The sequence below is a fragment of the Aedes aegypti genome, chromosome 1 (genome assembly GCF_002204515.2).
Source record: "Aedes aegypti strain LVP_AGWG chromosome 1, AaegL5.0 Primary Assembly, whole genome shotgun sequence".
NCBI classification, from domain to species: Eukaryota; Metazoa; Arthropoda; class Insecta; order Diptera; family Culicidae; genus Aedes; species Aedes aegypti.
The window spans coordinates 275,194,070-275,213,380 of record NC_035107.1 but is presented as its reverse complement, the minus strand read 5'-3'; the positions used below and the strand labels follow the sequence as shown (position 1 = coordinate 275,213,380).

Below are 19,311 nucleotides of genomic sequence, written 5' to 3'. Positions count from 1 at the left end.
ATACCTTTTATGCATGTTTATACTTTTTCTTCGGAATGCTGTATTTAAAATTTTAACACTTATTTAATTGATATTATTAATGAAACAGTTCAGTTACTGATGACATTAATCCAATAATTTGTGTTAATTCCAATGTAACTCCATCATATGACAAATTCATTTAATGTCCAACATCCAATGGAAGTGTATAAGCGAGCTTTCGCAGATAAAAGCTTTGAGAAGACTTGAGATAAAATTCGTACCGTGTTAAATTCAACATATTGTGTTTTGGTATGAGTTCAGAGTGTACAATAACCCACAAGTGGTCGCACCAGACATGACACAACTGTTGCAGTGATTAGTTGTTTCTCAATAATGAAGAACAAATTTGTTTCAATGTAAACTGCATAGTAATGTTATTCTTTAATTAATAAGATATATTTTTTTCAGTTCGTCACAGCAAAACACACAGCTCTAATCTATCACAAGTGTAATCAAAAAACCATATCTTCATACCAAATTAGACTTGAAGCAGCAAACAAACACCTCCTAACGTCCATTTAGCCGGATTTTCCTTGGACTTCAAGTTGAACGTCCAAACGTAAGTAGGTCCTCGATCTCTGTTAAAGATTAATAACATTAGTTGCATTTTTCAAACACACACCCCCCTCATTCTTACCGAGTTTTGTAAACGGGACACTCGTAAATATTCTTCGTCTCCTGTTTGTCCTGCGTAATGGCCTTGATGAATATGACCGGCATTTGCGGGAACAGTTCCTTCAACTGGGAACTGGCAATCGATCCGATATTTAGGTCCCACCGGGCCCCTTCCATGTACAGTCCATTAACATAGGCTCCCTCGCGAGGAGGTGCACTAATGTCCTCCTTAAACTTCTTGGTAACATCACAACTAAGGCACATCTTATCCAGCGGCCACTCGTTCTTGCGAGCCGTCTGTTGCATAATCGCCGTCAGGAAACTCTGCGGATTGAAGAACCCGGCCAGCCATACCGACGATGGTAGATTGAAGTCGTTGGACCAAGATTCCAATTCCTTGATACGAATGGTCAAATCGGCAAACCACGATTGTAGTCCAAACATGGACGGGTAAGCCCGCTTGGTCCAATTTTCCGGTACGGCGTCGAAAAATAACGATGCTTCCAAGTTTTCCATGTCGGATGTGATAGTAAGTTCTCCTTTAAGACCGAGCATTAGTTCTCGCAGGGATCGCTTCATCTCCCGCACTAGAATGTTCATTCGTTCGCACTCCTGGAAAGCGACAATCACAAACGGTGTTCGGTCCTCGACGCGAGCCATCAGATCAGCCATGTTGAACTCTTCCGGTAGTTTATCGCTGAAGTCTTCAATGATGGTTTTGACCACATCTTCACGACTTACGGTCGATCCACTGGCAGCCCCTGAATCTCTGGGTTGCAACTCGAAGATGGTTTTGAACAGTTGCTCCGAAAGTGTGGTCAGGAATCCGATTTCTGCATTGGGATGAAGTCCGTAGAGGTATGGGGATTCGACGGGTAGGTTGTCATCAATGTAGTTGTGATATCCTGCGTAGTCGAGATTTGGAGGAGCTGGGAATCCGGTGCACAAATTAAGATCTCCATCAACCAATTCGGGTTGCATGAGTTCCTCCAAATATGTCCGGCAGAGACGTCTGTCCCAATCGTCGGTGATGTGACCGCCGTACATAATTTCGCCGAAGAGATATCGAAGATCTTCCCACGGGACACGATTGTTCGCTTCCAGGTAGTTGTAGAGCACGTAAACGCTGATGGTGAGATCTCCGACGTTGAACGGATAGACACGATTCCATCCCTGAGGGCCGAACTTTCTCCGCTCGGCCACTACAGCATGGAAGTAACAGAGCGAAAACAGGATTGCCTTAAATTCGGCTTCCTTGCCACACATCTCCAGGGTTTCTTGGTTAAAGTTGTCCAGCGCTTTGTGGATGTTGGCCAACATTCCAGTAGGGGGTTCATTGGTGATCTTGATAGCGGATTCCAATATTCCCTGCGGAATAATGTGGTATTCTGGAGAAGGCGCAGGTTCGGCACTGATGAAGAGACGATAATTCTCGTTCGAATCTTCCTGAGTAGCTTCCATCTTTTTCTCCAACGTGGGGAGCCACTTAGCAACCAGATGGATGTTCTGTAGAATAACCCAATGTCCTTCTCGAGAGGCGTCATCTATGGCCTTCTCGGCGACAACTTCTTGACCTTGGCCAAGCGAAACGTTGTAGAAATTGCCGTGGTCCGTTGAGAAGCGCATCTTTTTGCCAAGTTTTTCAACGTCCTGCAACGGATCTACGCCAGGCGAAAGGATGAAGAACACCGGTGTAGACGAACTAGTTTCTCTGAATGACTTGTCGAACTCTACCATGCGAGCCTCAACGTATTTCGCACCAAGTTTCTCTTCGACGAATGCCCGTACGGCGTAAGTCATTCGATCCGGTCTCAAGCAGCGCATGATGCATAACCTCTGCAAGGCGTTCTTATTCTTCCACTCTCCCGGCATTTTCTCCCTCTCTGGACACTCGGACTCAATCAATTTCCTCCACCTCTTTGCCGAACCCTCAATATCCTTATCCAACGATCTGAATTCGTCCATGTTGGACAGTGCCTTGATGCCACCCCAACCAGCATTGGTCAGAAATTCGAACGGTGAGGTCAAATTCGGTGTATACGGGAACCTCAACAGGAAATCCAATTCCGCTGGGTCTATCTCTTTTGCAACCAACAAGATCTGAATCGCCATCTGGGCCATGAAAATTAGTTTGTCCTTCTCGAACAAACCGCGACTCGTGTACATGTGCACAGCAAACGTGATCGAATCGATCAGATTGAACACCCGATCTTTGAGCTTCTCAGCCGGCGGAGTACCCGCAATGGCATCCTTGAACACGGTCGTGAATGCCTTCAACGAGAACTGATATATCGGATTGATCTTGTACAGATCGTTGAGGATGAAGTACAGGATCGACGCGCGTTCTGCTGCCGGACGATAACTCTCGCGAGCAACGTCGATCATTTCGGAAGTCTTTTTGCCTTCGCGTACTTTAACTTCGACTTCGGCTGCTGTCTTTTTGGTCTTTTCCAGGTTTATGACCAAGCTGGCGTCCTCGAGGACGTTTTCTCCTGCAGAGGACAGGCGACTCAGCAAGTCATCTTCTAGCATTTTGAGGGTGATTTTGAAGGTGTTCTGCTGCATGGTGAGGTCTGCCTTTTGCTGTTCCAGATCGGGACGCTCGGCCTTGACGACTTCTGCCAATAGCTGCTCCTCCAAGCCGTCGCGTGTCACGGTGAAGTTGATCAGCGTAGTCTGCGCTTGCATTTCGGGTTTGTAGTGTGGATTTGCGAGTTTGGTTTGTAGGATTAACTGGAATTTCGGGTTGTAGTCGATCTCTTTCTCGCCCATTCGCAGGCAGCGGCCCTTCTTGACTAGCATTCGACCTAGAAGAGGATCGAGTACGGCATCTACGGTTTCACCGATGTTCTCTATCAGCAGGACGCTTCCGTTGACGACGCAGCGTTCGATCACGTCCAGGTAGCCTCTGGCGGTAAGACGGAGGACGGTTAGATCATTCCCGTACTTCTGCTTTATCCACTTGATACCTTGCCTGTGAAATAATTTGAATGTGTTACGTAATGGCTCAAAACCGATTTGCAATAACTTACAATTGCGGATCAATCATCAACGGCCATCGCGATGAATAGGTTAGAATAGCAGCGTTTTCCGAGGACATACGATCTGACGGAAGACCTTCATTGTTCCATGAGGCAATCACAGCATCGTCGACAATCAGATTGAGTGGGTCGACACCTTCAGTGAACGGAATCGCTGGCTGTAAAGTATAGACTTGATGATTACTCAGTCCTCCAAAACATCTTGTACTCCTCAAATACCTTCGATAGCCGGAAGGTCGGTATCCACATCTTCTCCTGCAGCTCGACCCGGTACCGCCTGGTGAAACAACCGACGTAGCTGATAAAGCAAGCAATCAATAGCACGTCACCGGGCAGGGTCACCGTTTGACCCTTCAGCTGAGCTATCGATTCCCGCCAACGCACATTCTCCGACGCCAGTCCATTCACCAGACGGTGCGCCAGGTCGATCGTAAAGGCAGTCTTGTCCGCCTCGTCCTGGCACTTTTGCTTCTCGGCCAGGGCATCGTTGAAGTCGGCTTGAATCACACCGAGCTGGTCCTCCAGTTCGTTGATTCGCGCCGTCAAATCGATCAGTTTATCTTGGGCGGCCTTCAGCTCGGCTTCCGCTTCGTCCAGCGCCCGCTGCTTAGGCTCCACCACCAGATACACCTGATAGAACTTGTGGATGTTGATGACCCAGGCACACAGTCCGGCTGCGGCAGCCGACTTGGCCCTGATCTTCTCCGGATCGAACTCCGGGTCCTGTGAAAGGAAATGCGTCTAAAGTTAGAACCCTTCATAAGAGATCAAAACCTACCTTGAGGTATTCCTGCAACGCTTTAATCACATCCGGTTGAATGTGCTCCTTATCGTAATACAGAAGATCGTTCAAGAATACATCGACCTTGTTCATCATCATTTTGCACGATTTCCAACTGCGGTCTTTGGGAATTTTACCTCTTGGCGAGAATAAAACCAGTACAGCAGCGCAAACTTTGACGACCTGCTCAGGAGGAGATCCGAAAGACTTCAATTCAGTGAGATTGTTCTTATCCAGCGTGTCCAGAGCTTGCTGGGCAGCCATCAGAGCAGGTTCGGCCTTTCTCAAGTCTTCCTCGCAAATCTTTTTCTTAGCTCCGACATCCTCCTGAATTACTCGGACCTTTTTCTCCTCTTCTGCTGCGAAGTTCTTTTCTTTCTGTACAGTCTCATTCTTAGCACCGACGTCCTTAATGAGTATATCGGCAGCCTGATTCTTCTTTTTCAAAACCACTTCCTGTTCGGCTAGTTGAACCTGCAGGGAGTCGACCTGTTCTGCGCATTCTGCCAGTTTCAGGATGCCGCTTTCGAGTCGATGGACCCGATCGTTCAGCTCGGTGTGTTTCTCTTTGACGAATTTGGAATACAGGGCAATCAATTCTAGGAAGGACTTTGGAGTTGTGTAGTTGTATCGCCGTTCGTTCTGCAAATATATTTGTGACATCTCGTTCACAGTTCCGTGCACGTATGCCATGAATACGGCAACCGGCTCGACTAAATCACGCTGAAAGAAAATTGTGTATGAATACAGAATAATATGGACCTATGAATTTCGAGCTTACCGGCATAACGTCCACCTCGGCGAGGAATCTATTGGACACTGACTCAAGTGCCGTCTTGGGCCATTCGTGGAACCAATTGATCGCAGTGCAGTTGACCAACGCAGGGAACTTTCTTGCGCGAACTCTTAGCGTAGATCCGACCGGTGAGAAGCACAGCACAATCTTCAACGACTTCCGCACCTTCTCGATGAAGTACTTCCAACAGTTCTCCTTTGTGTCCAATATGCCCAACTGCTTGACCTCGTTCCGTAAAGCGTTCACAATGTTGTCAATTTCGTCTTCAGGGAACAGTTCTGGAATTTCTCCGGATGCAAGAAGATCGTTGATCAACACCAAGAAAGACTCCTCTGCGACCTGCGCATCCGTCATCAGGAACATACACGGTACATTCTTCACTCCGGCCTTCATATACAATACAGCCAAGTCCGCCTTCAGATCCGGAATGCCATAACCTTTCCTCAGTTGAATTTGTGAAACTTCCAGTCCGGAAATGAACGCAGCCAATCGCGATAGAGATTGTTTCCCTGAACCTCCAACTCCAATCAATAGAGCGTTTCCTCTCGGTCCTTCCAAGATCCGATTAATTCGGCAGACGTGGCTCATTGCATCCTCAAACAGCACCAAATTCATGGCTCCGATCATATCATTATAATTGCTCTGCGCTTCCTCCAAAGTCTTGTTCAAGCTTTCCCAACTGGCCACGGGCATGTACTTGGGATCTACCAAACCATCCGCAAAGTGACAATAGATGATTGGATTGGAAAACACCTTGTTCTCGTCAAACTCTTCAAACGATTTCTTCACCACTTCGGACCGAATCTTCCGGAAGGTGTCAATGTCCCGTTCGTCGACCAGTTTATCGCTGTACACTCGGGTTGCTTCGTGAACCCACAGTCGTATCAAGTAGTTGGGTTCAGGACAAGTGTCTCCATTGGCGAACAACATTCCCTGGAAGATGTTGGCCAGATCACGCAGGTTGAATACGTAATGGAACTTGATGGCCGTCGGGAGGAAGATCTGTCCCATCCGAAGGTGCAGGCTTAAGGCACAGGACACCAACGCGGCACATATCTTCTGGGTTGGTAGGGAGAATTTGTTTAGGGGATTGGCGAGGTGCTGTGATAGAATCGAGTAGTAGATGTGATAAAGAGGATCTCCCGACGGGAAGCTCACGGCAAATACGCAGAAGTGTCGCTGCAGACGCGGATCGATGGTGAAGGATCCGGCTGTGGGATTCATGCAGGACACGAACTGACAGTTGTGGATTTCTTTGAGAGTTAGCTTGGTGCGATCGTACCAGTGCCGGTAGTCCATGAACTGTCGGATCAAGGTGTGCGGTTGAACGGTTCCGTACGTGTCTACTTCAGGCATGTTCATGTCATCAACGAAGTAGATCATGGTTTTGTTGCCGGGTGGGCCGAAGTTGCGACCTGCCTTTTTCTCCAATGGCTTCTCAAGGACACGCTGAAGCATCTCAGATGTGGTGTAAAAGTTAAAGGGGACGTTCGTGACTGCGTATTTGTAGGACAGGTTGACGAGTTTGTCCGTAGTTATGACACTCTTGCCGGATCCAGCTCCACCAATCAGCATAACGGGATGGTTCGCTTCGATCAGGATGTCCATGAACCAACGTAGTCGGGTGGTTTCAGCGGTCGGGACGAGGATCGACTGGAGTGGGATGTCGGTGTCTAGTTCGAAGCTTGGAACCAGGTCAGTCCACGGATTGAACTTCTTCGTTTCCGGATCGATGTAGTAGTTGAAGATTGTTCCACCGGGCGGGAATCGGATGACTTTGAATTCGTTGACCCACCACTTGTGGAACTCGTTACGCCAATCCACCAGCTGATCTTGGTAGAGAGAGGATCCGAAACCCCAAATGACGGCAAACACGTAGTAGATTTCGTACCACTCTTTGGGGCTGTCAGGTGGAATGTTTTGTGGAGTAAGCAAGCAGTCCAGTAGATGGCAGGTCATCTGTATCATTGCGATTTCGGATATTGGAGTGATCTTCTTGAAGCGTTTCTGCGCCTCGATCAACGGTGGAATGTATTTATCGAATAGGACAGACAGGATACACTTCTCGGCTTGGGTTTCTCGGGAGTCAATCCACGATGCGACGAATCTGGAATGGCAGAATAACTGTTTTAGTTTTATGTTTTAGATAATGATGATTATCGCCACTTACGGATTCCATCCGAGATCCTGGGGATTGATGTACAAAATACCAGCTCTGGACACCGTAGCCGGAGTGGCTGTTCTCAAATTAGAAATCTCGAACAGCAAACGCATCTCCTTAGTCAATGCAATACGCTCATTACTGGCCAAAGTCAAAACCTTGTTGTCATCCATGACGGTGTTCAAACTTTCGATCCACATAGGGTCGATATCGCCATCCAGCACGATCCACTTGGGTCCAGTTCCACCCATGTTTGCCTGGTCACGCATGATAACTGAAAACAATCCATCCTTCCATTCCCTGGTAGCTGGATTGATTATTCCGAACAATTCATCGTTGGTGACAGCTTTTGGATCCAAGTCATTGAAGTGCGGCTTGCGCTTCTGGTTCTGGTAAGTTTTGAACAAGGTCTTCCAGACTTGACTCTTGCCAGTACCCGCAAACCCTACGATGAATACCGAGTGACGTACGGCAAACAGTTCTTCCAACTGAACCACCTTCAGAATGAAACTATCCTCCGGTTGCAACTTCAATTCCATAGCAGATTTGCGAATCAGCCGTTCGAAATCCGGAGAACGCTTCCTGGGTACATCCAATGCCGGAAACAGATCTCCAATCAGTCCCATGAAAACCGGCACGTCATCCGTCACAATCTTCGGAATGTTGAAGTCACGCAAAGCTCGCATCAACACCTGATCCTCCGGTCGTTCTCGGTCGCCTCTCTGTAATCGAAAGAGTATTAAAACTCGAACTCATAACACTCCCACGAACCGCATCATACCTTCAGCGAACCGGCCACCACCAGCACCGACTTAATCGCCCTCAGACCCCAATCGTAGTGGTCCTGCTTGGATAGCAGCTCCTTGCACAGCGTGTACAACGTGATGAACTTCCGCGCCAAAAGTCGCGCCTCTTGGAAGCCCTCCGCCACCAGCATGATTTCGCAAATCAGTTCAAAATCCGGTACCACCATGGCACACGGCCGGAACAGGGCCTTCAGGTTCTCCGGCAGCTCGGTACGGCCCGCGTAACCCGGGTTCATCGTGATGAAGATGCCCACCGTCGGGATGAGTGAGATGATTTCGCCCATAAAATTGAATTTCTCCTTCTTGCCCTATTTGTATGCAAATTTGATTACAACTTTCGGCTTTCGATCTCTGCTCAGTGCGGTGTCGTAATTTGGACGGGGTCACAAAGAACAGACATAGAGAGCGGGAGGATATGTGAACGCAAGCGCGCACAATAGCTACTAACAACAGTGTGTGGTCTAATCCATGTGGTGTGGGGGATGTGCAATGGGTCGAACGTGTAAATGGGCTTGCAAAGGAAGGAACAAAAAATAGACAATCGACCCCATGATGGAGAATCAATGCAACGGTGATGGTGGTTCTCTGATGCCATGTGGCAAATGGCCCCTCAAACCGATTGGAGGACGAACTGACTAGCAATTTTGGGTGGATGGATTCGCCTAAGGAAGTGATTGCATGCATGGTCGTAAAAAGCCATTGAAATGGATGTTTTAGAACTACAATGTCGTAGAAGGACGAGTTGGACGGGTTTTGCTTTTCGAGATGTATACGAAGCAGAGATGTTCGATGACCTACAATTGCGTTCAAATTTAAAAGATATGAATGATTTGCTTCAGACAAATAATAAACTTCAAGTGTCTTTGAAACACAGAAACAAAACGAATGACAAGTGTAATTTATTACCAAACCACTAGGTTATGGGCCCAGCATGAGTATGGGAGCATAAATGGCAGATGGCACAGTATGTTAACTAGGAGATAGATTTTGAAGAAAATTGTTCTATGAATTACGTCTGCTCATATGTGTTTCAACATTCATTTTTTTTTCTAGTGTGAAGAGCCTTTTAACCACTGCTTCGAGTTGTGGAGCCTTTATCACTAGACGAGGTTAAGAAGGCGATCAAAATGCTGTAGAACATGGCTGCTGGGAAGGATGAGCTCCCGGCCGAACTTCTGGGGTTTGCGATACGGACAAACAGTCGACGCAAAGGATTGTTTTGGAATCGAGCAATCCGAGTTTTCCATTCAAAATGGATGTTTATTGCGAGGAATTCGTTTGTAAGTTCCAAGTCTACTCCGAGAAAGGGTTATGAGAAAGCTTCACTCAACACATTTCGGAGTTACGCGTACGAAATCGCTAGCAAGAGGATTCAGTTGGTAGATCACGTCATCGAGACTACGATTTCGAACTGTGCTAACTGTCAATCGGTTCGTCCTGAACCGGCGAAGGTTTTACCACATCCATGGGAGCCTGCAACTGAAGCCTTTCAAAGAGTTCATGTCGATTGTGCTGGGTCTTTGCTAGGCAGCTACTTTTTCATAATGGTCGATCCATACAAAAAAAGGGCCTGAAATCCTAGTCTGCAATTCCATCATAGCTGAAAGCACGGAGAAAATGTGTCGAGAGATCTCTGACCGATTCGGAATACCTTCGGTATTTGTTAGAGTCCATGGAACACAATTCACGGCGGAATCGTTCCGAGGCAAAACGGGATATTCCATAAGATGGGCGCCCCTTACCATCCTGCGACGAACGGCCAGACGGTTAAACATAAACTGAAAGCTCTGCATTGCATAAAGTCCCAGCTAGACGTCGAAAGACAGATTACATCCCGCCTAGATCTCATGCTGCAGAAGATTACAGACAGCAGACCAGCAAACCCCGTCAATCACGTATTTTCCGACGGCGATAGAGTTCGAGTTCGCGATTTCCTGTCCGCAAACAATTGGCAATTCGGCAGAGTCGTGACTAAACTAGGAAAACTGCGATATTCTGTTCGCCTCGATAATATAAGACTGTAGTCTATAGGAGTTTGTCGAACCTGTTTCATCAGGCGTTACTGGCGGTTAGTCAAAACGATTTATGTTGCTGCATCCGTTTGCCCGACTGTCAAAGATCGTTATAGAAACACTAAAATTCTTGTGATTTTTATTATTTCGAATTCTGTGTCTGTGAGGAGGAAAATTTCTACGATATTTGGGCAATAATCGTAGTGAGGAAGAGCAGAACTTTCAAAATTTAGTACCGGATGAAATGAATATTGATGAGGAATTCCAGTTATAATTCGCACAAAGTATTCCGACAAAACTTTCACATCATGAGGGGTCGCTGTTGAGGATTATTCTGAACAGTCATCGAAATGGGAATGGTAATGGTTTCTTCAAAAATACTATTCAGCATCTTTAGTTATATCCTTTAGTTATTCTACTTTGAGGTTTTTCCTGGAAGCAATGCGTTATGCTAGGGATCCCACCAAAAATTCTTCATGGGATTCTACCAAGAATTTTCTAGAAATTCATGCATAGAATCAACTAGAAATTCCAACGAGGAATATTCTTTAGGCATACCTTATGATGGGATTTTTTCAGAGATTCCTACAAAGGTTACTCTCATGGGGCAGGACATTAGGTCCAGTATTAAAATAGTAATATTTATTAATGATATTAATATCGATATTGAGAAGATTATCAAGTATGCATGGAATTTTGCTGTTTGCCTGTTGCCGGAGTTGCCAAGGCAAATTGATTATTTATATGAAAAAACAAGTTTTGTTTATCGTCAAATCGTCTAAGCAAAATATATGAGAAATCCGTCCAATGCAACATAGACCACACTGTTTGATGCCAACATCCATCTGGTAGTCTGGCTAGAAGAAGACTGACACCTGTACGATGCATCACACTCTGTGAAGCTCCATTGTCATCAATGCCCCACATCTTTTTACGATTTCCGGGCCATTCAGCAACTCGATTCCGATGCAATTTGTCTCCTATGGTATGTCAGATCGGCAAGACATACAATCCACAATCCCTAGCCTTTTGTTTATAAACCCCCACCATTGACTTAAATTCAAGATACTTCTGTCAGATGTCTTTAGGAAAATCGTAGGTATCTCGATGATATCATAAAAATAATATATATTAATCTGTATTAATGGATATTTATACCAATATTAATGAGTGTCTTACCCCATGGTTACTCTACTAGTTATTCAAGATTTCTTAAAGGATTTCACCAGGACTTTTTTACAGCGCTTTCTAGGACTCCTCTTTGAATTTCACCAGGAGTTGCTTCACAAATTCCAAAAGGAGTTTCTTCAGCGATTCTTACTTATAATTTGTCTACAGAATCCTCCAGGGACTTACCCAAAAACTTCCCAAGGATTCAGTTAATCATCTAATGCTTCCTTCAAGCATTCCACCAAAAATTCCTCCAAAGATTTATTTAGGAATTCCTCCAGCGAAACTTCAGTAATTTCTAAGCATATTGTATAAGGATTCTTGTCCTGCGATTCCACCAGGAATTCCTCTAGATATTCTCAAAAAGGTTGCTCAATTAATCCCTCCCAAAAAATTAATAGGGTAGAAGCACCGGTTTTGGCCATACGCCATTGTAGCCATAGGGGATTATACATCGTTTTACACAGCCAATCAGCATGAAACCTTTTGTGTTCAGTAGATCACATTCACATGATAGAGCTACATTCATTTATTCGCCCAAATTGATTCAAAACATAAGAAAAACAATTCATTTTCCTTATAATTTTAACTCGCATACACCTAATTTGGCCAGGGCACTCTTAATTTAGCCATCGGAGATTCCTCAAGAAAAACTGCAAAAAAAAACAAACAAATTCTACACGGGATTTCACCAAGAATTCCTTAAGAGATTCCACTTGCAATTTTTGGAGTGGTTCGCCCAGGTTTATCTCAGGGGATTCTTCTATGGAATTTTCAATAGATAGGGAATCTTCAAAAGATAGATAGAAGGAGTTCAAGAATCTACCATAAATATCTCCGTGGATTCCTAAAGGAATTTATCCATCAATTCCTTCCACTATTTCTGGAAGGATTTTTTTTAATGAATCCACCAGGAATTACCTTAGAGTATCCTGTAAGCACCGTGCATCTTCAGAGATTACTTTAAATGTCCTTTCAAAGATATATCTATATAAATAAAAATGGAGTGGTGTTTGTATGTCACGAAATGGCTTCCGCACGGGTCAACCAATTTGAATGATTGTTTTTCCGTTTTGTTCGTCAAGTGTTCCGACGTGTTTGTGTGTATAAAAATCCCAGGATATTCACCGGGAAAGTCGGAAAAACGAGCGTGAACGGAACTGTAATTTTGTATGGGACGATTCATAGCGGTTTTCAACAGCCTACTTGATGGCAAAACGAAGTTTGCCGGGACCACTAGTTAAGAATATTTCCAGTGATTTTTCCAAGGACTTCACAATAAATTGCTTCTTGATTTTTTCCAAAAGTTTTCCAGAAAATCCTTCCGAGATTCAACCTAAATAAAGTAAATATCAGTAGAATAATCTTTTGGAATTTTGTAGATTCCTTCCTAAGGGAGTACCTATAGTAGAGAAAGGAAGAATTTCTTGTTTAATACTTCGCGGAATTCCTGGCCGATTGTCTCGCGGAAATATAAGCGACTTAAAAAAAAATCTTGTGAACTTGTAGCTTTTTTGACTCATTTCCGGGTGGAATTTTTGATAACCCTGAAAAATTCTAATAAGGGAATTCTTAGTAAAACCATTGAGGTATTTTCTGGTAGATCTTTTGGTGAAGCTTTGGTAGATTTTTCTGGTGGAAATCATAACGAAACTCTGATGGTATTCCCAGTGTTAACCTTCAAAGAACTCCTGTAAATTCCTCCTCTCTCAAAAAATTTCATTTTCATTTTGCAGCGTTTGGTGGGGCAATGAGAGCGCAAGTCAGTCCAAAGCCGGGGTAAGGGATAGGTAATGGCCGTAATAGTCTATGCGGACCACTTGAACACCATCGGAAAGGATAAGAAGGGTTGGGGTAGGGTATAGGGAATGGAGAAGACTTGGCACAGTAATGCGATTAATGCTGCAAAATGTAAATGTGCTGGAAGCAATTTAATTTGAGTTTTGAAGTTTGATTTGACTTATTAAAATTCCAAATAGATCGGCCATTGTACAAGTAAGAAAGAATATGCTGATCGCTTTCTAGAAATTTTATAAACAACAAAATAATAACAATATGAGAGTGATGCTAAGGGCTGCTGATGGCACAATGCGACGCTTTAGGAGATTTTGATACTGATTGAACATTACTATACAGAGCGCAATTTAATCGATGGTGATAACTTTACAAACTTTATCTGTTTTTACACTGATTGACGATGCTGATTTATATAAAAAATATTTTAAAAATATTTGATATTAGTTCATATGTTTGTGTGATCTAGGTGTTAATAATGGAAAAATTTTACATACCCTTGATGAAATACTTCCCTGACCAGAAATATTATATTTTGAGCGCCCTTTTCGAAGCTATTCTATCCAGGTATCCATGTACTGCTTTCAATCCTGAAATTATTCTTATTGTGCATGCTCATGCATTATATCAGTGATGCTCATAATCATGCAACAGATAAGAAGGAGAGAAAAAGAGAATATAGGAACAGTGATTAGTAATGAGTTAATTATGTAGTTTTGTTAGAATAATAAACAATTAAACAGGGGGACGGACCTGGTGTAGTGGTTAGAACACTCGCCTCTCACGCCGAGGACCTGGGATCGAATCCCATCCCCGACATAGTCACTTATGACGTAAAAAGTTATAGTGACGACTTCCTTCGGAAGGGAAGTAAAGCCGTTGGTCCCGAGATGAACTAGCCCAGGGCTAAAAATCTCGTTAATAGTGTCAAACCAACCAACCAAACAATAGGGTCCTAAAGCCCTGTCCCAATTTTAGTGCCAAACGCTTAAGTTTTGGCCAAAAACACATATTTACTCAATTTTCTAATGTTTTCCGTTGGTTTAAGCCCAAAAAACATTTTTTTAGATTTTGTCACATCCTTTGGCTTAAACTCAAATTTTGGGTGTATTTTGTTTTCCGTGTCCTTTACGAAATGTCAGATAGGAACAACCCCAGTGGTCGAACTAAAACCCCTGTGGTGTTTTCGTCGACTAAGCGAACGTCAAACATGATCAAAAGTGTCAAGGTTCATTTATGGACCAAATTTTTAAATTAAAGTTTAAACATGATATAGCCATTATTTGAGCGGGAAAAAATGCTAAAGTAGTTAGAGTAACATGCTCTTTCGTGTTATTAAATAAAAACAAGATTTCATTAAAAATTTTAGGACCCAATTAAACAGCAGTAATGAATAGCTTATAAAATTACTTTGCAGCGTAGCTGAGCCTTTCGGAGCATAAGACCGATGTATAAAAATAATTTGTTTCGAAATTGTCCGCGTGGTCTTCTAGTGCCCCTATTAGATAAGAATCAGTCATAGACATACATACCGAATGCTCGCCATGACCCTATGACCAACATTTGTATATGTATAGACTTAGCTGATGTGGCTTTTCGAATAGGTAGTTCTTTCACTCATTGATTGTCTTCAAAACCTTGTTAAGTATAGAAAATTAATTTTATTTCATTTATTACTACATTGAAGCTGCATTGTACTTATTAAGTATTGGGTAATATTTTATGTTTTTATCACTATTGATATTATCAAGGCCAGAATTTCCAGTGAGTGAAGAATTTTATAGTACTAGAACACCATAGAAGATCGCTAAACATTACCTAATCATGGAACGGCTTTTTGCTCTATTATTTTCAGGTTGGCTGAACAAAAATTTATTTATTTATTTATTTATTATCGTCAATCAAAGTAGACTACATGTTAACACTTAAATCTATAAACTGCTATATCTTACAGAGTTAAAGTATATTCTTAGGTTACTACGCGACATTGTTAAGTCTATTGTTTCGCAATGTTGATTATATAAACTCATCATTCGGTTTAGAGGAGAAAATTTTGCATAATTAGTACGACGGTGATTAATAAAAAACAAGTTACGATTCCTCAATTGCCGGGAAGGAGTATAAAAATTTAAACTGTTTAATAGGTTAGGAGAATCAATACGATGCGAAACAATATCGTTCACGAATGAAACCATAGCGAATTCGCGGCGCTTTTTCAATGTCTGAATATCAATGAGCATGCATCTTGATTCATAAGATGGAAGAGGGAAGGATGTCCAACCCAATTTACGAAGAGCATATAACAGAAATTGCTTTTGAACTGATTCAAGACGTTCTTCATGCGTCTTCATAAAAGGAGACCATACAATACTACAATACTCTAATATAGACCTCACGTAAGCGACGTACAAAGTTTTAATAGTGTATGGATCATTAAAGTTAGAACCAAAGCGTTTGATAAAACCGAGCATATTTGTTGCTTTATGTATAATGGTGTTGTAATGATCGATAAAAGTGAGTTTTGAGTCTAAAATTACGCCTAAATCTCTGACCCTATCGCATTTTTCAACGATTTGATTTCCTAAAACTACAGCTGTTTCTTCTGTGTTTCGCTTTCTGCTAAAAGTAATTAAATTACATTTTTTAACATTTAACTGAAGTAGGCTTTTACTACACCATTCATCAAAAATAGATATTTCACTCAGATAGATGTCAATGTCGTTAGCATACTTGATTTCCATGAATAACTTCATATCGTCGGCATAGATAAGAATATTTATATGCTTAAGAATGTAGGAAATATCATTTACATATAATATGAAAAGAAGAGGTCCTAGATGTGAGCCTTGAGGAACTCCTGATGTAACTTGGATAGGATTCGATTTTTTACCATTATATCTCACTATTTGTTGCCGATTTGTTAAATATGATTGTATCCAGTTTAAAGATGGTTTATCAAATCCTATTTTTTCTAACTTGAAGAGTAACATAGAGATATCAATGCGGTCAAATGCTTTGCTGAAATCAGTATACAGAGCCTCTACATAGTTACCATTGTCCATAGCATTCAAAGTATAATTGGTGAATTCTAGTAAATTTGTAGAAGTGGAACGGCCTTTAAAAAATCCATGTTGTGCATTTGTAATTCTGTTCCTTAATTGCCCAAACAATTTTCTATTAACAATGGATTCGAAGAGCTTTGGAATACAGGAAATTATAGCAATTCCACGATAATTACGAATATCAGTTTTCTTCCCTGATTTGTAAATAGGTACTAAGAATGATTTCTTCCAGATTTTAGGAAATTTGCCGGATTTTAGTGACATATTGAACAGCCAAAACAAAGGAGATGTTAATTCAACAGCAAGTTTCTTCATAAATACTGGAGGGATTTCATCAGGTCCTGCACTTTTTGTGGCATCCAATCCTTTCAAGCCTGATAAGATGTCTTGTACACTTATCTGGTGCACACTAATGTCATTTGAGGGGGCAGGGAAGAATGAAAAATAATTTTGGTCCCGATCCTCTTCTGAAAATGTCGTATAGATTTCTTGGAAAAACGTTGAAAAGAGGTGGCAATTTTCTTCCGGGTTGTTAGCGTCTTTATCGTCAAGTTGCATTTTTGATGGTAGATTGTTTGATTTTAATTTTGTTTTAGTATAATTAAAGAAACTTCTTGGGCATGACTTTATATCGCTCTCAATTTTTCTATTATACTCTTCAAGTGCAGAATTTATAGCAATGTTCAACTGTTCACATAAGTCCAGGTATTTCTGCATATTATCATCACTTCCATGTTTTTTATAAATTTTGTGAGCCTTTTGCTTTCGATTTTTTAAATTCCTGATATTTCTATTGAACCAGATGGGATTTTTTGAATTACCAAAAAGTTTTTTCCTTTTCAGAGGTACCTCTTCACGAATAATTTCCATTAGTAAACTGTAAAATATATCAACAGCTTTTTCGACATTATTTTCTTCTCTGATCAGTGATTGCCAGTCAATTAAGTTTATTCTATTTTTTATGTTTTCATAATTTGCATTATCGTATTCATAGATATCCTCATATTCGCACACTGTGGGTCTGCAGTTATTGTGAATAAATAATGAGTATTCCAGTGCTGTATGAAATGCTTCATTTTTCCACAAGGGTGCAATACTTTCAGTAACGTAGAAATCTTCTTGGATGTTTGTCAATAGAAAGTCAAGGTAACAATTTTGCCGATTTTTTACATGATTAATTTGGTTCAAGCCCAAAATTGCAATTTTGTCGAAAATTAATTGTAACGTTTCATTTTCCCCGACCACTGGAAGCATGATGCCATCATTTTCAAAATCAGGAATGAAGTCAGCATTGCGTTGGTTGAAGTCACCATATATGTGTACTTTCACCTCAGGGGGAAGACCAGATATGATATCTTCAGCATTTTTGAAAAAGGAGTCGTAAGCATGTTTGTTGGCATGATCAGGTGGAAAGTACACTGATGCAAATACATGTTTTTCGTTTTCTATATTTACTTTCACCCAAACATGTTCAAACTCTTTGAATTTCGAAGAACAAATAATTTCAGAATTAAATTTTGAAGAGACTGCAATGAGGACCCCTCCTCCTGATTTTCTTTGTGACATAAGAAAATCGCGATCGTCTCTAAAAACGTTATAATCACATCCGAAAACTTCTTCGCTTTTTATAGATTCGTCCCAACTTGTTTCTGTGCCTAATATGATCGAAAAAGATGACGCTAATATGTTTTTATGGATTTGCTTGATTTTTGAAGATCCTCTCATACGATTGAAATTCTGACAATAAACAAGAGCCTCGGAAGCTTTTGGAAGGTCTACATCATGTCTTGCATTATCAGATTCATTTAAGTGTTCATCATTTAAATTTATACAATTTCTATCACAACTCGAATGGTTGCCGCAGTCATTTGAGCCTTCGTCATAGCCTAAATTATTAGCAATACATTCATTGCGTGTTAAGATACTAATATTACCTTCCTCTGTGAAGTGCGTCAATTCTGGCAAAAACACTGGCAGGAGCACCTTCCATTCAAACGTGCTGGTGCGGCATTTGTTCGGTGTGGCGTATTCGGTTGTCTGTCGCTAGGGTACGGGTTCAGCACTTCTCCTCTCTGGAATGCTATGGTTGGACGATACGAAGTGGGAGGTGGTCTCGAAAATCTTTCCTTCGCTGCTGCTAGTAATTCTCTGTCTAGGAGAGGAGTATTTGTTCTGAAGTCAATATCTCCTGCGGCATTAGTATTGCTACGGTTGTAACAGTTCCTACTGGTATTTCTCTGATGGATGATGGAACATCTGTTGTAGCTCGGCTCATTGTAGTTTCTTCCATTAACGGTGGTTGGACGCGGGTGACTTTTATTCATATATTTACTCCTTGCGGGTTGTTGTATGTTTTGTGGCAGTCTGTTTCGCCTTTTACGTTTTTGCTTGGCCTTTTCAGCCAGTTTTTGCTGCCGCTCGCGATGCATTTTGCGCGCATCATATGAAGTCCAATCGGCCTTCCATATTTTTTTGTCACCTAATAAACGCCATCCTGAAGTATCTTCGGACTTTTCCATTTCAACTTCTAAACTAGGATACGCCTCATGTGTCAACGGTTCAATGCTTTTTGTAGACAATATGTTTGCTGACCATGCTTTCAGCTCGTCGACAATATCCACAAATAAATTTGGGTTCATACTTGCAGACGTTGTGGCGGCCATGTCCAATTGCAGCTGATTTATTTGACATAGATCGTCATTTATGTTCCGCAGCTCAGTGGATACATCGGACTTAAATGATGTTAACGTATTTGTCAAATAATCATTGTTTTTCTGGGCAACTATGTCAAGAACCGTCGTTATGTGATTTTTTATAGTTGCAACGCTTCCAGCCAAGCTACTTGACTTGTTAATAATAGCCAGCTCATTTTTTATTGCAGACATCAGAATCTCAAGTCCTTCAAAAGCTTCGTTGATTATGCTTGGTTTTTCATTATTTAAATTGAAGCGATGCAACACTTCTGTATTAGCATGGAGCTGCTCTGTTAGAAGTTTATGCTCTTCATTCAGCTTTTTTATGTCCAATTTTGCTTGTACGAGTTCTTGGCAAG

At 42.0% G+C, this 19,311-nt stretch overlaps 1 protein-coding gene across 5 annotated transcripts in view; it reads right to left on the bottom strand.

Annotated features, from left to right (window-relative positions):
- Positions 1–370: 370 nt before the first annotated feature.
- The window catches only part of LOC5577392 (dynein beta chain, ciliary), a 90,278-nt gene continuing 71,337 nt past the window's right edge, over positions 371–19,311 (bottom strand). For 4 of the 5 annotated variants that reach the window (XM_021837862.1, XM_021837864.1, XM_021837863.1 and 1 more), the window contains 8 exons: positions 8,197–8,529; positions 7,425–8,137; positions 5,240–7,361; positions 4,456–5,181; positions 3,897–4,400; positions 3,669–3,835; positions 659–3,610; positions 371–599 (listed from right to left, as the gene is read on the bottom strand). In XM_021837862.1, the coding sequence (XP_021693554.1) occupies positions 500–599; positions 659–3,610; positions 3,669–3,835; positions 3,897–4,400; positions 4,456–5,181; positions 5,240–7,361; positions 7,425–8,137; positions 8,197–8,529 (7,617 nt within the window). In that variant the 3' untranslated portion in view covers positions 371–499. Of the gene's footprint in view, positions 600–654; positions 3,611–3,668; positions 3,836–3,896; positions 4,401–4,455; positions 5,182–5,239; positions 7,362–7,424; positions 8,138–8,196; positions 8,530–19,311 lie in introns of those variants that run through there. The other variant, XM_021837866.1, reaches the window with a different exon arrangement.